The sequence below is a fragment of the Vanellus vanellus genome (assembly GCF_965231255.1).
Source record: "Vanellus vanellus genome assembly, chromosome: 1".
Classification (NCBI taxonomy): Eukaryota; Metazoa; Chordata; class Aves; order Charadriiformes; family Charadriidae; genus Vanellus; species Vanellus vanellus.
This window is the reverse complement of record NC_138905.1, coordinates 28,417,219-28,435,022: the sequence shown is the minus strand read 5'-3', so window position 1 is coordinate 28,435,022 and position 17,804 is coordinate 28,417,219. Positions and strand designations below refer to the sequence as shown.

Genomic DNA, 17,804 nt, shown 5'->3' with positions numbered 1-17,804 from the left:
CTGCACTCAGCGCCCCATATGTATAGGCTAAAAAATAATAGTTGCCAAACAGAAGCGCCCTGAAGGGTGGGTCTAAACATTAAGTCTTTCAATTGGCCTTTTTATTCCTCCCACTCATGGAACAAAGAGGGATTGGGGAGGGCAGAAATGCAGCTCATAAGTATGTCTTGAGTCATCAGGCTGTTTCTTCGCTTGCATTTGAACCTGTTGTAAACTTGCAGGCTTTTATACTTAACGAGGCACAGCTACATTGCTGGATCCAAACCATTTACGTGACACCAGTATCACTAAACTCATCAGCGGGGGAGAAAAAAGCATCAACATGAGTTACACATAGATGCGAAGCTTTTCTGCAGAAGTTATCCGGTCAGGAACAATGCGATATGGTCCACAGCATTGTATTAAGTGATTTCCTACCCAAACCTTGTGTAGTTATTTTTATATCACTTTCCTGTGAGCTTCTCAAAGCTAAAGGTTATTCTTCATTTAAGGCAGTGGTGAAATTAAAGATTACCAGTATCAGCTTCCTTCTAATTTAACAAGCCTGGATCATTGATAAGTAATGTCGCTTCTATTTGGAAGCTTCTAATGTCGCTATTCTAATGTCGCCATTATATGACCCAAAGTGATGGGTGATGGTGGTTATTGAATGCAGCAAGAATGTACTCCTGAGAGCTCATGAGCTCACGTTGCCTATCAATATTATTAAATACTTTTAGCAGTCATGATAGCAATTTTCTCACTTTTACATAGATCACTCTTAGGCTTAAAATGTGTTCTCAAATAAAACAGAGGAAATAGTTTGTATGGTCTGAAGCAAAAACCCAAGGAGGGCACGATAATAGCTTGTATGGATGGATGCAGTATTTTATTGCTGCAACAATTAGGAGTTTAGGCAGTATGAGCCAAGTAATGTTGGAGGGTAACAGACTGCCTGGGAACCTTGGTGGGGCAGTAGCAACACACCTTTAGAATCATAGAATGGTTTAGGTTGGAAGGGACTTTAAAGATCATCTAGTTCCAACCCCCCTGTCATGGGCAGGGACACCTCCCACTACACCAAGTTGTTCAAGACCATCCAGCCTGGCCTTGAACACTTCCAGAGATGGGGCATCCACAACTTCTCTGCGCAACCTGTGCCAGTGTCTCACCACCCTCACAGTAAAGAATTTCTTCCTAATATCTAATCTCAATCTCAATCAGGTCTCCCCAGAGCCTTCTCTTCTCCAGGCTGAACAACCCCAACTCTCTCAGCCTGTCCTCATACGAGAGATGCTCCAGCCTTCTGACCAGCTCTGTGGCCCTCCTCTGGACCACAAAGGTGATCAGAGTGCCAGAGCACCTTTCTTCCCCACTTCTTTTCCACATACTCCCTTCGGCTGAGACGAGGGCAGCAAATACGACCCAATACGGCCCGGTGCACCATCCCCTCCACTTTTTTTTTTTTTTTTCCCCTGCTGCCTGTTGTTCCATGCCACAACCGCTTGCCCCAACAAATTCCAGTCACGGGTGAGGCGGCGGCAGGGAGAGCAGCGCGGGGGCCGCCGGCCGGGGATTTCGGATGAATGGGGAAACCAAACCCTCCCCGGCGCCTCCGGACGGCTGCAGGGGAGCCCGGCTACAAGCCCCGGCCCATCAACCGGTCGCCAAGCCGAGGGGCGGGTGGGCGCTTCGGACGGCGGGTCCCTCGTTGATCCGCGGAGCTCCCGGCTACTCCCGGCCCCGGCGGCGGCGGCGGCGCGGCCCGCGGGGCGTGTCCCGGGCAGCCCCGCTCCGCCCCAGCCCGGCGGGGCCGACGGGCGCCGCGGTAGCGGACGGGGCCGGGCCGGGCCGGGAGGCGCGGAGCGGCGGGGCAGCGCCATGGGGCTGGAGACGGAGAAGGCGGACACCCGCATCTTCATGGACGACGACAACTTCCCGGGCAGCGGCGGCCCCGCGCTGTCGGAGGCGGAGAAGGGCGCGGAGGACGAGCTGGACCGCGACCCCCGCGGGCTGAACGCCCACCTCCAGGTGCGCGGAGGGCCGCGGCCGCGGGGGGCAGCACGGCGGAGCCGCGCCGGGCCTCGGGGGGGTGGGGGAAGGTGGAAGGGGGAGGGAGCTGGGCTCGGTGGCCGGGCCGGGGCCCGCGGAGGAGCGGCGGGATGCGGGGGGGGGTGGGGGTACCCGTCGGGGGGGTACCCGTCGGTGTCCCCTCTCCCCCGCTCCCCGTAACGACGGAGCCGCTTCTCGTTCCAGCTGGGGTTCGAGGATGTGATCGCGGAGCCCGAGCTAACCCACTCCTTCGACAAAGTCTGGATCTGCAGCCACGCTCTCTTCGAGCTCAGCAAGTACGTGATGTACAAGCTGCTGACGCTGGTCCTTGCCATACCGCTGGCCCTGGTTGCGGGCATCGTCTTCGCCGTGCTCAGCTGCCTGCACATCTGGTGAGTGCGCGTCGCTGCTGGGCGGTGCGTGGGCGCTGCGGGCAAACTCTCCTCTTGTCGCATTACTGCCTGACAGGTCACCGTCTCTGCAGCCGGCAGTCAGGTCGATTTACGTTATCTGCTTTATTTTTAAAGGGAGAGAAATGAAAACAATGCTTTCTCTGGGATTCGGCTCCCTGCCTTGCTTTTCCCAGCGGTCTCTCATGTCTGTGTAAGCTCCTTGGGGCAGAGAGCCCGTTTTACCATTTGCGTGGCACCCACGCCTCGGCTGCCTTCTGGGGTGATACTATGATTGCTTTTTTTTTTTTTTTTTTTTTTTAAAGTGGTTGTTAAGTTGTTAAAACATGTATATTTGGAATGACAGACTTGGGCACAACTATTACTTACACCTGACACCTCAGCACGGTTACCTCTTTCATTTTTTTTCCTCGCAGACTGAAGAAACCTTTTGAGGGCCCGGTTCCCTCTTTCTTTGCTACTGCCACTAAATCTACTGTCACCGCCTTGCATCTGGTACATGGCCATCTCTTGGTGTAGTGCCCCAAAGTGCTTCCACCTAAGCAAACAACCCCTGCTGAGCTCAGGAAAGCTGCTTCTGGCCATGGCCCAGGTTCACGGGCAAACACAGTAGCCCTCCAAGTCACAGCAAACCTGGTGTGCTTTAAACAGAATATACTGGCAAAATAGCAGGGAAGAGTACCTTCAGAGCAGAAAGGCAGATGACTGTGGAGAATGAAAAAAGGCGGGGAGAAAAATGAGGTTGAGGAAAGAACTGAGAATCCAGCAGGCTCCAGAGGAAGGGGTGAATGCAGATTACCAACGTCATTCCTGCAAACCAGGATTTTCCGTATACATGGGGTTTGGGCAGTCTCATTTGACTTGGGTAACACTGGAATCATGAAGTTGTTAAGGAAAACAAAATACAGTCCAGAAACTGAGAAACAAGCTCAAAGCAATAGGAATATATTGGTTGTCTGAACCTATGGTTACAATTTTTTGGATACAGATTTCAGTTTTCAAAAGTGGAATGGAAGTTTCGGTTGATGATGTTGTCATGAGCCACTTCAAAAACTGATTAACTTGAATTTTGGAGCATAAAGTTTTCATAATATCTAAAGGAGTTGCAATGTAGTTTAGAGCTGCCCACCTGCTACTCCCCAAATTATGAGGAACGTTGTATAGTGTCCCAAGACTTTTAGTTCTGTCAGCTGTCACTGTGCCATACTGTACCATGTTACTGCAAAAGGGTTTGGTGGGCATATAGATTTCCAGTAGTGGAATATCTGTGGAAGAATTCATTGATGCCCAACATATTAAGACTTTAATAAGTTTTTATGCTTTGGAATGATCTTGAATCTGGATTTCACAGCCTGGGCATGTAGGCATGAGTTTCACTGAACCAAGGCTCAGAGGTCAGTTTCTATTTATGCAAGTCGTCCCTAGTGACTCTCTCAGGAACTGTGGGTTCTCAGTATGTCTGAAATAGGACTGTCTAAATGTGGCACTTGATTTTGAAAAATTTCCATTGACTTTCGGTGAACCCACGTGCTTCCCCAACAACTAATTTTCCTTCCCTGTATTCATTGCCCATACAGAAGTGATCATTCATTTTGATCTTCCTTACACCTGGGATGGGTGTGAAAGAATCATGTAACTCGGTAGCACTATCTGCACCTCCTTGGACTTCACCCAGTGCTCCCATCCAAAGCCAGCACTGTCTCGTCTTCCCACAAACGCAAGCTGGATTTGTTCCAGCGCAAAGGTGGAACACACTGAGATTAAGTTGGCTTCTCTGCAGCTCTCCGTGTTCCAGATTTCTTGGGAATAAGGAGTTCAATGTTTCTGCATTTGAGTGGGTAGCATAGGAGCAACAGGTATCAGAGGTGTTAGTGGAGGCATAGGGACCCTGAACACACGGTACTGGCTCCTGTGTAGCCCCATTGCGTCTGAAAAAAAATAGTAACTCCTTGTTTTGTGGGTGAGAGGAAGGGAATTCCATTATAACTCTGTCTTCAGCTATTGAAACGTCATGGGAAAGCCCTGGGCACACCCTCCCCCATGGCTGCCTGCAGGAGGGCTTCTCAGAGCTTCCGTGCCTCACTTTCGTCATCCAAACCAGTGAGCTGATGATGTCGATCTGTCGCAGGGGAGCCTTTCCTGAGGCTAAATTTGAAAGTGTTTCAACAACTTTTGGAAGCGCTCAGGCAGAAAGCTCTTTTGATTGTCACACATGCTGTTGCAGTTTTGTCAGCGTGCTAAAAATCCACAGAACTCTGGCTCAGCATTCCTCATGTGTCAAGGGCACCTCATGAGTTGCACCTCTCGTACCTGATGGTAGGTAGGTAGGTCTTTCACGAACAAAAAGATTGCTAAAGGAGGAAGAAGACATGTGAGACTTCGTGGAAATCAAAAAGAAAGCTGAGTAAGAAGTATGTAATAATAGACTTAAATTTTCATTTTTGCCTATAAAGAAGGAACATACTCAGGTTCTGTTCTCAAACTGGCTGCTTAGGCTAGAGTCCAGTTTTACACTACCTGGTAAAAGATATCGATGGGCTGAAACTGTGCCAGCTAGCAGGTTGGTGACCTATATACAAGCTAGTTCAAGGAAGGCTCCTTCTTGACATTTCTTCTTCTTTACTGGTGGCTGTCATTCTCACCACAGATTGCGGAAGCTGTCAAGACTGAGTCTTAACATCTTTCTGTGAATATCTGAGCAAGCTTTTAAACATTTCCTTAGGTTAAAGCTGTTAAGGTTGTTGATTTTTTGGGCATGAGCAGAACACTTCTGGTTTTCCAGGCAGCATATGCAAAATTATGTTCTTTATTATAGATCAGGGACTGATTCTTGTTCCAAGCCACATGTATGCCACCTCTTGGAAATTAATACTTGAATCTCATATATGCTTTGTCGTAGCCTTGTCTGAGTAGTATTCTGGTATGTTGCATATTTGTGCTAAGAATCAGTGGTTCATTTGAGGATCCATAACCCGAGTCTCAGATCTGAGATGGGCTCTAAAGCACAAGGACTCAGCCAGCCTTATGCTCTTGTCATCAGCTGGGGCAGTAGATACTCAGAGCTCCTCTCAGCTTGAGCTTCCATTCACAGTGCTAAGATGTAGCCAGGGACTTATACGCAGAGAAGTAGATGTGGACGTGCATCACCTCTTACCTCTTTCTCCACAACTCCATTTACCCAACTGATTGCTATCATACCTAACGCCCAAACCATCTCCCAACTGGCTGTCTGAAATCAAAAGAAATTACAGTACAGCTATGCCATGAAGACCCACCTTATGATCTGGTGTTGCCTTGATACCTCTTCATTCATGTCCAGTATAGACCCCTTGGCTTCTGAAGAGGAAGCAGGTGGATGTTGTCTTGCTTCCTTTTTAGTTTTATCTTTTCCAGTCTACCCAGGTCCTGGGATATATAATGTTTGGTTTTAATGCACTTCATGTACTAAGTATGGGTCCTGGAAGGCTCTGGTGGTTATCTCTTGACTCACTCATAAATATCCCAAGGGTTAATGGGACTTGACAAGAAGCTCTGCAGCTGTTCACAATGCTTGGTTGTGTTGTAGACCCATGCAAGACTTTTAATTCAAAAATCATGATGTCGTACATGTGCATACATGGAATTAGATAATTTAACCACCTAATGGTATAGCATTAAGACATGGCTGAAGTTCCATTTTGAAAAATGTTACAGGAGAAGATGTGATCCTTCACTTTGAAGCAGGAATCTGAATTAGTATTGAAAGACTACTCCAACCATATTGCCCAACTCTGTGAAAAGTTGAGCCAACTTTACTTCCACTGTTAGACATTACTCAAGCAAACATTTACTGTGAATAGAAGTGCAGACCAGGGTGAACCCACAGCACTGGGAGTAAAGGATGTATATGTTAATGTTTATTTGACAGGTCACAAAAACAAATACATAGCTTTTAATGGCTCTTGGTTATTTATTTTTTAAGTGTGCCTGGTCACTTTAAGGAAGGCACATTGCACCCTCTGATGATTTGGAAATGCTGCACAGTAGGATAACATATCCTATGCAGAACGGGATGTGTGCTTATATACATATAGCTACATATATAGACACACTCACATTTTTTAAAGTTAGAAAATACCTTTTACTGCTCTCATGGGTGTAAAGGATTTTATTCTCTGAGGAAAGGTGTTTCAGTAATTGTTGCCTAAGTAGACTTACGTTCATTTTAAAATTGAAAGTTATTTACATTAATTAGCATTGATTGCTAGCATGCGTCACAAAGCCTCCTGTGGAGTTAGCCTACGTTGTTTTTTGTGTGCGCTTACCATAAAATCGGATGGCAAGTGTTAAAAAATTATAAAACATTACCAAAACATTTTTATATTTATTGTATTTAAGATTATCAAAAGAGTTCTGGTACTGCGTGAATGACCTCTACAGCAGTTGCAAGTAGTATGACGACTTTTTTTCCAGCCTTCCCTAATGACATCCTGGTGATTCACTACATCTTTCTGTGAAACTTCTGCAGACTGTGGTATTTGTTTAGTTTCTATTTTGTGTGATCCCACCGAGAGAGGGTCCAATAGAAATATCGGGTTTTCTGCTTCTCTGCAATTCAGTTAGATTTTAAAAAAAAATGCCAAATTAATTTTAGATGGCACCAAAGGAGCAGTGACACAGCCTTTATAAACTAACTGAAATGGAAAAGGGGTGAAGCCAACACAAGCTGAGTAGCCAGTTCTGGTGTTTTCCCTGTGTTGCTTGGAGAAATACCTTTTTTTTCCCCTTTGCATTCCCTTGATGTTTATAAACTGTATTCTAACACATGAAGCCCTAATTTTATTCTTTAGAAATTATCTATTCTATGTGCAGTGATACTATAGGTGATGATAAAACACACAGTTTACTGAATTCAGTTTAAAACTAGGTACACATTATTCCAGTAGCGCTCACAGTTCTATATGGTGTGTATATTACTAGCTGTTTCAGCAGAGACAAAAGAAGAGAAGGTTTTAGAAAAACTATTCTTGTTTAAATCCATCTGGGTTAGCTTAGAGTGCAGCATAGACATACTAGTATATGGCTTGCATTGTATGATAAAAGCTTAGAATCTGGTTAGACAAACACTAAAAATAATTCATGTTAACTCTTTACATTTCTAAGCTTCAACTTTTTTTAAAATGTACAGTGTTTTTTTTCTACTTTTTGATTCTGAGCGGTACTCGTTGGAAATACGCACTACTTAGCAGATTTTTCAGACTTATGATGAAAGACTAAATTAAATATTTCCTGTCATTCCAATCAAATTCAGTTAGAGTTTTGCAACAGGATTATGTGGATGCAAGACCAAGATCTTAAATTTTGGATGCAAGAGCAAACTAGAACACATTTTTTTATCTTCATCAAGAGAATCTGTAGCTTCTTCTACCTAACGTAGGAAATAAATATGTTATATATGGCACAGAGGTTTTTTAAAGCCTTGGTATAGTACCACTTCAGTATTACGTAAATAATTTATACATTTGATTTGTCTGCACCCAAACAAGAACATCCAGCTTAGTGGAATGATCAGGGGTTTTGGCCAGTAAATGATTAAGACAGGAGAATAACTTAAACTGGTGTGGTGAGTTATCACGCATCCGCTGGCCCTCGTGAGCTGCCCGTATGCCCACTTCTGGCTCTCCCCTGTTGGTAGTATGCTTGGCTTACGCCACCGCTAATGACATTGCCTTGGAATTGGGATGAAGGAGAGCATGCCCAGATGGTTACTAGCGCTCAGGAGATGAAGGCACAACACTTCCAAGTATGCACCCTGAGTGAATGAAGAGGTCTTTCCCCTGGCCAGGGGTTTGGACCTCCTTCTACATTAGTTTCTCACCCACAAATGAAAAACTTTACAGTATCAGCAAGATCCTGTTTTTCTGAGGTTTGGCGGGTGTCTGTGCTGTAGTAATCAAATGTAACCGAATATTGCTTTACCGTTTCTGTTTTATTGTAGCAACTTGTACCAGCCCGGTTAGGTTGGCAGGAAGGAGAGGGGAATGGCGATGTGCGTGTGTGTGCCTGTGCGTTTGTGTGTGTGAGCGAGGCGGGCGAAAGGGGCACCTGGAGAGACAGCAAAGCAAGAACAGATAGTAAAGGGTGCTGTTCCCAGTCGATCAAACTAGGGAATGTGGTGTTTCTGTTAAGCCCCAAAGACCCACACTCTTCAGCCACAGTGGGGTGGCATCAAGGTTGCAGCGTACCACATACACGCAGCCCTTCCAGCAGCAGGGAGACAACAGCAGAAGGTCACCCCTGTAAAAGGCACGTCCAAAAATTAGCTCAGCATTGCCAATTAAGAACAGAGACGTGATGAAAAGAAAACTGGTGTCCCCTGTGTTGCACACAAGTGATCCTGGCCAGAGGACCACATGCCTCATGGTGCTTCTGAATGCACAGGTGTGAGGCTGTGAGCGAACAAAATTGATGGAGAGTGCATACAAGAGTGTAAAAACAACTTGTTTAGAGATTTAGAGTTATAGAATGACTTCCTCTTCCACAAGATCTCACACTTGCGTTTCGTTATCCTGATTTCCCCGTGCTACAGCAGCAGCAATCTTCCAATCTTCCGTTTTCTCTTTTACAGGATCGTGGTGCCTTTCGTGAAAACCTGTCTCATGGTCTTGCCTTCGGTGCAAACTATATGGAAGAGCCTGACAGATGTTTTCGTCGTGCCGTTCTTTCAGAGCCTAGGCCGATGCTTTGCCATGGTTAATATACGCCTGGACCAAGAGTAAACGTCAGGGATGCGACACTGCTGTAACTGTAGCTGGTGTTATACCTCTTTGCTAACCTAACACACAAGCACTTACCATTCATTCCAAACTGTTAAATTACAATGGCTGGTTTAAGTGGGAACATGCTATTTTTTATTTTTTTTTTCTAAAACTCATTTCTTTTCAGGGAGATCGGTTTAAGAATAAATAGGCAGTTTTCATAGCTCACTATTTTAACACCAGAGCAAACGCGGAGTATGTTGGCAACACCCTATTTTAACGGTAGGTCGATTGGTAGATTCCAGGAGAATTCTCGTGGGGGTTTAACAGCCACCACAGTGATAACGATTGGCGCTATTGCTATAGATATTTGAATAGGCAGTGATACCTTAGGTGAAACAGATGTCTAGGGTTTCCCGTTGACTTTACTGCAGTTCCACCAGGGATCATTTTTGGCCCTCACTATGCAGAATGATAGCTCAGTCCTTTATTATCAGCAATTAAAGTGAACATGACTCATTGCATAAGCCTGCAGGGGAAAGAGACCGTTGTGTAATTCTCCTATGCTGGGGAGGAAAAGCTCCCTGGAAGTTTGTCCCTTAAAATAAGGTGTTAGCTAATCATTTGGAACATCAGCTAATCTGTATATTTTATTTAATGAGAGGTTAACTTTGCTGTATATTTTGTACCTTTGTAAATGGCACTTGATTGGTTTTCTTTGAAGCACTATTTCTATAGTATTTGAATTCTAACCGACTTACTTGGCAACAAGAGTGAGACACTGCAAAAACAACTTTAGATACCTAAAATTTCAGTTTCTAAATTATGTAGATTTTTAAGTGTTGCTGTGCAATTCTGGTAGATTCATTATATATGGTTGCGTGTAAAAGCAAAGATTGTAAGTGTTTTCATGCAAGACTATGCAAAAGAGTTGGAAATACCTGTTTATAAGAAATGTTTTTTATTAAAAATGGGGTGTAGTAAATGCAACCCTGTCTATTTCTGTGTTTTATCTGTGTGAACATTGTGATATTTAAAATTATAGACACTATGCTGGCACTTTAACAAGGGAGCAAGCTCTTATAGAAGGCAAGTGAGTGTAATTGGTATCATTGTCTAATTCTCCTCACCTATTGACTTGACTCCCCATGTTGCTTATTTACTACTTTCAAGCCTAACACATAAAAAAGCCCTTCTTCCTTCTGCACCTAATGTGGCTTTGTGAAGCAGAATAACAGAACATATGTAGAGGTGCATTAAAATTACATTAGTCTTCTGATGGGCTTATGCTGCTGTTTTCTTTAAATACAGATGATAAATTGCAATTGTAAAATATTTGTATGATTTAGAATGTTATTTTCTAAAATGATGTCTCAGATTTCTTATCAAACAAGAGTATATAATAAAACAATAAAATGTCAGCTTTTTCCTATTTTCAACTTCATTTTTTCCAATTTTTCAACTTTTTAAAAAGCTCTTAAAATGCCGAACAGCATAGAATACTATGCAGTTCTTCCAAAATATAGGAGAGAGAAAAGAAATGGATGAGCAGCAATACAGTTCCACTATTATCAACTGCATTTAACTTATTTATAGTAGAAAATAATGTTATCTCTGTGTGTAATTAAGCCCATGTAGAATGATTGCTTTCTCTTAAGCAGGTCTGTCGGGGCCGAATTTTGGCTGCATTTAAAAAATGCTTAATTCTTTTTACAGGTGCATGCTTTATTTACACATGAGCTGCAGAATTTTCCTTTTCTTGCTTATTGGCCTACAGAAGCTGGCTGACACTGTATATATTATTTGTGCATCAAGAACATCTTTCGATGTTAAAAATAATTTTACCTTTTGTTCAATTTAGAGAGGGATTCATATGGCTTTTGAAAACTGGATCTTAATGATTAGTGCCCATGGAAACCTCACTGGAGTTTTTTTCTTCTGCAAGAAGTTAGCTTGCTATTCAGATGTGCTCTTCAAAACACCTGTCTTATGTTAAAAATGGAAATATCTCTTTTGAAAATAAAAATTGGTCAGTCTAGGCTTGAATTCTTTTGAGAGTTATTTTCTTTCACAACGTCCAAAGATTTTTACAAAGATATTTTCCACAGAAAAACATGTCCCCGTGATGAATTAATAAAAAAAAAAATAAAATCAATGAGTACTAGCCCTTATGTCTAAAAGGAGCCCTGTAAAAGCCTAAGCTTTGAGAGAACTCAGGTCTGGATCCAAACTTTGAGAATACGGCCATCCCCTAGAGAAAAATGTATCATTTTAGGTCATGCACTACTGGATATAGGCTTTCTTAAATAGCTTACAGAAGTCATCCGGCTCCAGCTACCACAGACAATCTAGCAGAATGATTTGGTTTGTTCTTCCTTTGATTTAGGTTTGTCGTTAATTAGTTCTTTTCACCATTTTTCTAGCTGTTACAAGATTCAAGTGAGCTTGGAATTAAGTAATTAAAGCTGTTTTTTTCCTACATATTCTACAGCAGTTTCTTTGTCTGGAACAGGTGTGCTTTTACTATAAGAAAACACTAAATGGACTGTTAGGCTTAGGGTAAACTGTTAGACGCCCAGCAAATACGCTTACTGCATCCATGAAAGGAGTAGAAGGAAGCGTTAATATATACAGACTCATCAATACTTAGGTGTGAATCTGCCCTGGGCAACTCTGGCTGGCAAGTATTCTCTGGATTTCATGGATTTGACAGTTCTGACATCCCGAAACTCTGCCCCAGCTGATACTGTCAACAGCTTACAGCATGGCTGGACAACAGGGGCTGAATGGGCACTGGCACTGAACTGTGATCTTCCATGTAGGGGCAGGTTCCTTAAGTTCGTCTCCAATTTGTTTGAAATGTGGACAAACCATCCCATCTGATCCCTTACCAGCAACTCACAAATGAGAATTTAGGCAAGAAGGGGAGTCCAGAAACATAGTCTCATTGTCCTACAAACGTAGGAAAATTTACACCTGATTGAGACCATCTACTCTGATGCATTTTCTTCCCCTCTATGGAATGGGGAAAATATTATTGCTCTTAACAAGGGCAGACTTTTCCATCATCATAGTAGAGTTATGAGGATAAATAAATAAAAAGTGTGAGATGATCCTATTCCAACCTGCCTTTTGTTACTGCAGACTTTAGATTTCTAATCACGAACTGGAGATTCAGTTCGGTCATGCAAAATATTTCAGCAACTTGTTTTTCATGAAGATCACAGCTAACATACAGAACTAAACCTAGATTTGTGTTTGTGGACTTTTTTCTTTTAATTTACAAAGAAATTTAACCTGCCTTCTTATGAGAGCTATTTCATAAAAGCCCTCTTACTGAATCTAGAAATTTTATATTTGTATCTTCTCTTTCCCCACCCTACTTGTCCACCATATAAATTGGAATAAATTCTTAACCGAAACTTTGACATATTAAGTAAATGAGGAGCCTTTCCCCACCTATTCAAAAAGCTCACTTGGGCGTACACTGACTGAAAAGTTCAGGACATCCCTGCAGCTCTGGGACTTCAGACCACACACTCATATTTAGTGGAAGCCAAAGAATGGTAAATCCATTATTTTTACAGGGCGTGATCGTTCCCCCACCTGCAGAGATAAAACTATTGCTGTTAAGCTGTATTAACTTTATCTTAAAAATACATGGAAAAATACATGTGGGGTTTGCTTTTTTTTTTTTAAATAAAATGCAAATGGAAGAAGGTCAAACACCAGATATGCTACCAGCGTTGTCTGTTAGTACACTGTGCTCATGAAAATTAGAGCTGAAGACCTCCAGTGAGTATATTGGAGCAGCAGTTATGCATTAAAAACTTGAGGTGCTTTCTTCATGCAGGGATTTATAACTGAGGGGAGAATTAATAAAGGCTAATTTTAGCCTGGCGACAACTAATTTTCCTAAGTTTATTGCGACAAAAAGAAAATATCTTTTGTAGAGGCAATTCAGAGGACCTGAGGTTGCTGCTCTGAACCATCCTCCAGAGGAGACTCTCTGCACTGATTAATGCAAAACGTTTGGCCGGGCTTGGCTCCTTTCCTCCGCTGCATAAAAAGTTGTATTTGCTGCAGAAATAGGCCAGGCCTATGGAAGCAACTAGAGCTTCATGTAAGTAGTGGGGCAGGTTCTTCTCTACATGCTTCTCTCACGCCTTGAGGTCAGGCGTGAGTGTCACCTGTGTTAGGTGTTAGTTTTGTCTGGCTTCCCCCTCCAACTGCAAGCAGAAGAAAGAAGGACCCCTTCACAAGGCACTGAATCAGGTGCTACTTTAGATGCCTACATGGAATGAAATGTAGAGACTCACACTTTCATTTCAGACTTCGAGGAAAGCTTTTCTATTTTTCCAACTGCTTCAGTTTAATAAGAGCTACTTTTTCACCTTATGTACCTGCCTGACCTTGCTTTTTACTTTACACAATCACAGCTATCACAATGCTACAACAATAAGTTAGGATTGGCCGTGAAATGCTCAGAAGCGAAGATCCAATGACAAAGTCCCATCCCATGTAAGCCTTAAGGAGTGGGCGTTTAAGTCCCATAAATAAGACCAGTTCTCACAGCCTGATATTTCTAGAAGACACCTGAACAGTTAATAATATGCTAGAACTGGCAGAATGGTACAGAACAGTGTTGACATCGATCAGCATTCGTGGTCCAGATTGATATTTGTCACGGGATTTGGTATTGAAAAGGGTTGAGGAAAGAGTGACTTGATTTGCGCAAGATCTGGCAGAATCAAAGCTTTCAGCGTATTTGCGTCTCAAGCCAAGATGGTTACAAGCTATCTTCATCAAGACCTACCGGGACTAGCTCTAATACAAGATGTACACACCTACCGCAGGACTGAGAGGAGAGTCAGGCATTTAAATCCAAAATTGTAATCCCTGCCCAGCTGCCACCCAGCCAGGAACATGTCGAAACTCAGACGGCACCTCCCTTTCGCGTAACCTCCCCTCAGTACCTACAGTTTTACTTTGGTCATGCCCAGAACTGCTTTTGTTTGAGCAATTTGGCATTTTACTTGCATCTAAGCCCAGTCAGAATCACAAAAGAATTGCCTCGGACCCCTCAAAATACACTTATCGCACATCAGCGGAATAGGGCACTTCCCAAAATACGCTTTCCCAGGACTGAGTCCAAACGCATGAGCACACCTCAAGCAGGCAAAAATTGATTTTGGGTCTCGCAAGCGTTGGATTAGTTCTTCTAGCCCTCAGGCTATTGTGAAATGTGTTATGGCAGCAGCGCTTCCATATAAAAGGAAATCACTCCTAGCTAGAGGTTGGGAGAAAGAAGGAACGTGAGGGAATCTCACCATGTCTCCCGGTGTAACTACTCCTTTGGTGCAAGGAACAGGCCAGCTAACAAATGCATACGTGAAAGTGCGGTCCTATATACTGGTGGTGAGGGGCACCCATCACAGTGGAAAAGTTCTGGTCCAGTGGCTCTACAATTTAAAATACAGAAATTCTCCAGGGACTGGGGGACAGGATGACCACCACGAATCCTCCAGGCCTACAAATCTGGAATGAGCGAAACATTGGCTTGCACGTGAAACCCGCCCCAAGGCTTGCTATCCCGCAGCAGGCCGAGGACAGTAGCATGGCTCATAAAAGCTCACTCCTAACAGTTCCGGCAGCTCAGGCGTTCATCCAGCAAAACATCCAAAAATGCGCGTAAGAGGATGCGCTTGAGGAGTCGAACGGAAGACACTAAAAAAAGCAATGATGTGCCTCTCCCCAGCCTCAGGTTTTTAAGAGCTCTGCATAAAGCAGGCCGCTTGCTGACAGCCCCCGTTACCCCACGGCCCCACTGCGACTCCACGTAAAGAGCAGAGTTTCCCAGAGCTGATTCTGATCTTGCTGACATTGGAATATATCAGGAGTATTGCTAATACCATAATTGGAATAATTACACAAGTTTAAAAAAAAAAGTGTGTGTGTGGGGGGAAGAGTGGAGGGAGAGGGAGTGTTTGATACCAGACAAAGACACTCAGTGAGCAGTCATGCACGTTCACTTCAGTTTCATGACTCATTTTCTGATACTTTTTTGAGGAATTTTGTCCAATTTTTTTTTTTTTTTTTTTTTTTTTGCACTGGCTTCTGGGAAGAAATGTTTCCTACTCGTACCAAAACCTTCCCTCTGCTCAAAACAGGAAAAACAGCTCATACCTTGCGCACACTTCGCTCCGTGTTTAGACCAAGTTCTCAGTTAAGGTAACCCTGAGGTTTGAAAGTTCAGTCAAAGCAAGACTTCGGGGCACAAAAAACTTTTTAAAACTGTGCGTGAAATACCTAAGGGTGGGATGATGAAGAAGAAAGGCAGCGAGGAGGCCAACCAAAGTAGCAGATATTCCTGTTCAGCAGCTGACCTGGGCTGCTAAACACACAGCAGAGCTCAATGAGAGGACAGTTTGGGTGGCATTTCCAAGGCCAGCTTGGGTGTCTACAATCCCCGGTGATATTAGGCCACCACTGGATGACCCATTCATAGCAAATGAGAGGGGACCACAACCTTTGCAGTTTCAGCAGAATCCCGCAAGCCTTTACCAGGGCCTTTCCAGCAGAGCTATACTGTTCCTCTGTATGTCCCTCTCCTTGCAGAACTCCTGCGCGCATCCATGCCAGGCATCCAGGTTTAAAGTTTGCGAGCATTCCTCAGACAGCAGCGTTCGAGGCAATGGGCCATGGTTCTACCCCTGTCCATCTCAGCAGATGTAATGTCCCAACTCTTACAGCTTGGTAGTACCCATGCCATTTCCTCTGCAGGCCGTCTCCTTGGTAGTTAAGCTCAAGCGAGCACTTCCAAGGTTTATCAGATGTGATGGTTCATTTCAGCTATATAAGCAGCCTATTCTGGGATCCCTCTCGTAAAGTTTATAAATTCCACCAGCTTCCAATATTCTTCTAGCTACAGTAGTGCTGCGTGATTCAGAAATTTATTTTAGTGATTTAGAAATTTATTTTAAAGGGGGCTGTGGTTCTGCAGAAACCACTCCAGGACCAAGCCAGTATTTAGAATTATCTCTTTTTTCAGCCATCTTTGAGATATGCAGCAATATTGAATGATGGGTCAAAACCTTCTGATTTATGTGCTGGACGCTGACTAATTGAAAAACTTTCCTAAGTATGAAAATAAAAAACCATCTCATCGGGGTTTTTTTTCAGATGGGTTGAAAAATTGCAGAGACTATGTCCTTCAATCTACCCATTTCACTCTGTGCACACACTGAAATGCTTGGACAGCTGAAGATATTTTAATGATGGCCTAAGTGAATTATTGCATCAATAAAAAAGTTACTTTTAAAAATTACAGCTAACTTGGAAAGTTGGAAAACATCCATCCAAAGCATTTGTTCTAAAGTTTATGAGCAATGTAAATCCTTAAAGAAAGTTCACTGCTAACTGATGGCCGTATCAGTAATACGTGTCCCATGTGGACTGCATTTTCAACAGGTGCAGTTATTTACTCCTGTGGAGCCGACATCCACCTTAGCCAGTGGCCTTTTCGAGGTCGTTTCTCTGTTGACTTGCCCAAGCCAAATATACCACAGTTAAGAATTTTCTATTTCTCTTGCTGCAATTCTGTGCTAAATGGCATAACACTAAGGTCACTATTTTAAGGTCACTATTTTTCTCTTAATGTTATAAATCTTTCACAATGGTCTGATTTCCTAACAGAAAACTGACAGCTGCAAACAATCCCCCCCCCCAAAAAAAAAAAAAATAGGGCAAACTATAGCTCATGCAAGATGGTTCAGGTTAGGGCTGCAACGGCACTATACATCTGTCTTTATAAACACATATAGTGCCGTTGCAACCCTAACCTGAACCATCTTGAATACAGTGATGAATCCTCATAGCTTTTACACCAACATGTGTCCCTGAGGACCTTGAGAACACAGCATGGCGAAGTGTCAGTGTCCCACCATGCCTCTTCAAAAGTAAATCCTAGTGGTTAATACGCAGGGCAGGCAAGCATGGGTCAGTCTCCTCCCGGGAAAAATACAGTGCAGTTAAAATGCAGGACTGTTAAATATTTGCATAGTTTTGAAATGAACCAGTTGAGAAAATCTCTTTTTCTTCGTCCCAAGGATGTCCAAGTTTCCACAATTGTTCCCGGGGCAGCAATGACTGTGTGTAAACTACTGTCAATGCCGGGGGGGGGGGGACGGGACGGGGGGGGGGAGCCCTACAAACGCCACGCTCGCTCTGGACATGAAACACAACTAAAGTTTTCCATGTCCTCATTGCTTCCTTACCCCCCCCCCCTCACTTTGCCCCCCCTCCGTCCACCCTCCTCCGCCCCGGGCGGCTCTGCCGCACGCAGACACCGTCGCCCCTCGCAGCCCCGCGGCGAGGACCCGGGGGCAGAGAGGGCAACGCGGAGGAGACCCTGTCCCTGTCCCTATCGTGTCCCTGCCGTGTCCCCGTCCCCACGTGGCGTGGCCCAAGCATCCGGCACCGGGGCCGCCCGCTTCCAGGTTGCCGGGGCAGGGCAGCGCCGCTTTCTCCCCTCCCACCCCCGGCGGCTCCCGCTACGCCGAGCCCTACCGCGGGCTTGTCATCCACCCCCAGCCGAAGGCAGGGAGCAGCCCCTGGCCGGCCGCCA

General features: G+C 44.2%; 1 protein-coding gene across 1 annotated transcript; it reads left to right on the top strand.

Moving 5' to 3' along the window:
* The first annotated feature begins 1,834 nt into the window (after positions 1-1,834).
* Positions 1,835-11,224, top strand: CAV2 (caveolin 2). Its single transcript, XM_082493897.1, has 3 exons — positions 1,835-2,010; positions 2,236-2,423; positions 9,049-11,224. The coding sequence occupies exons 1-3, from the start codon at positions 1,861-1,863 to the stop codon at positions 9,197-9,199; spliced, it is 489 nt and encodes a 162-aa protein (XP_082350023.1). The 5' UTR covers positions 1,835-1,860; the 3' UTR covers positions 9,200-11,224.
* Positions 11,225-17,804: the final 6,580 nt, after the last annotated feature.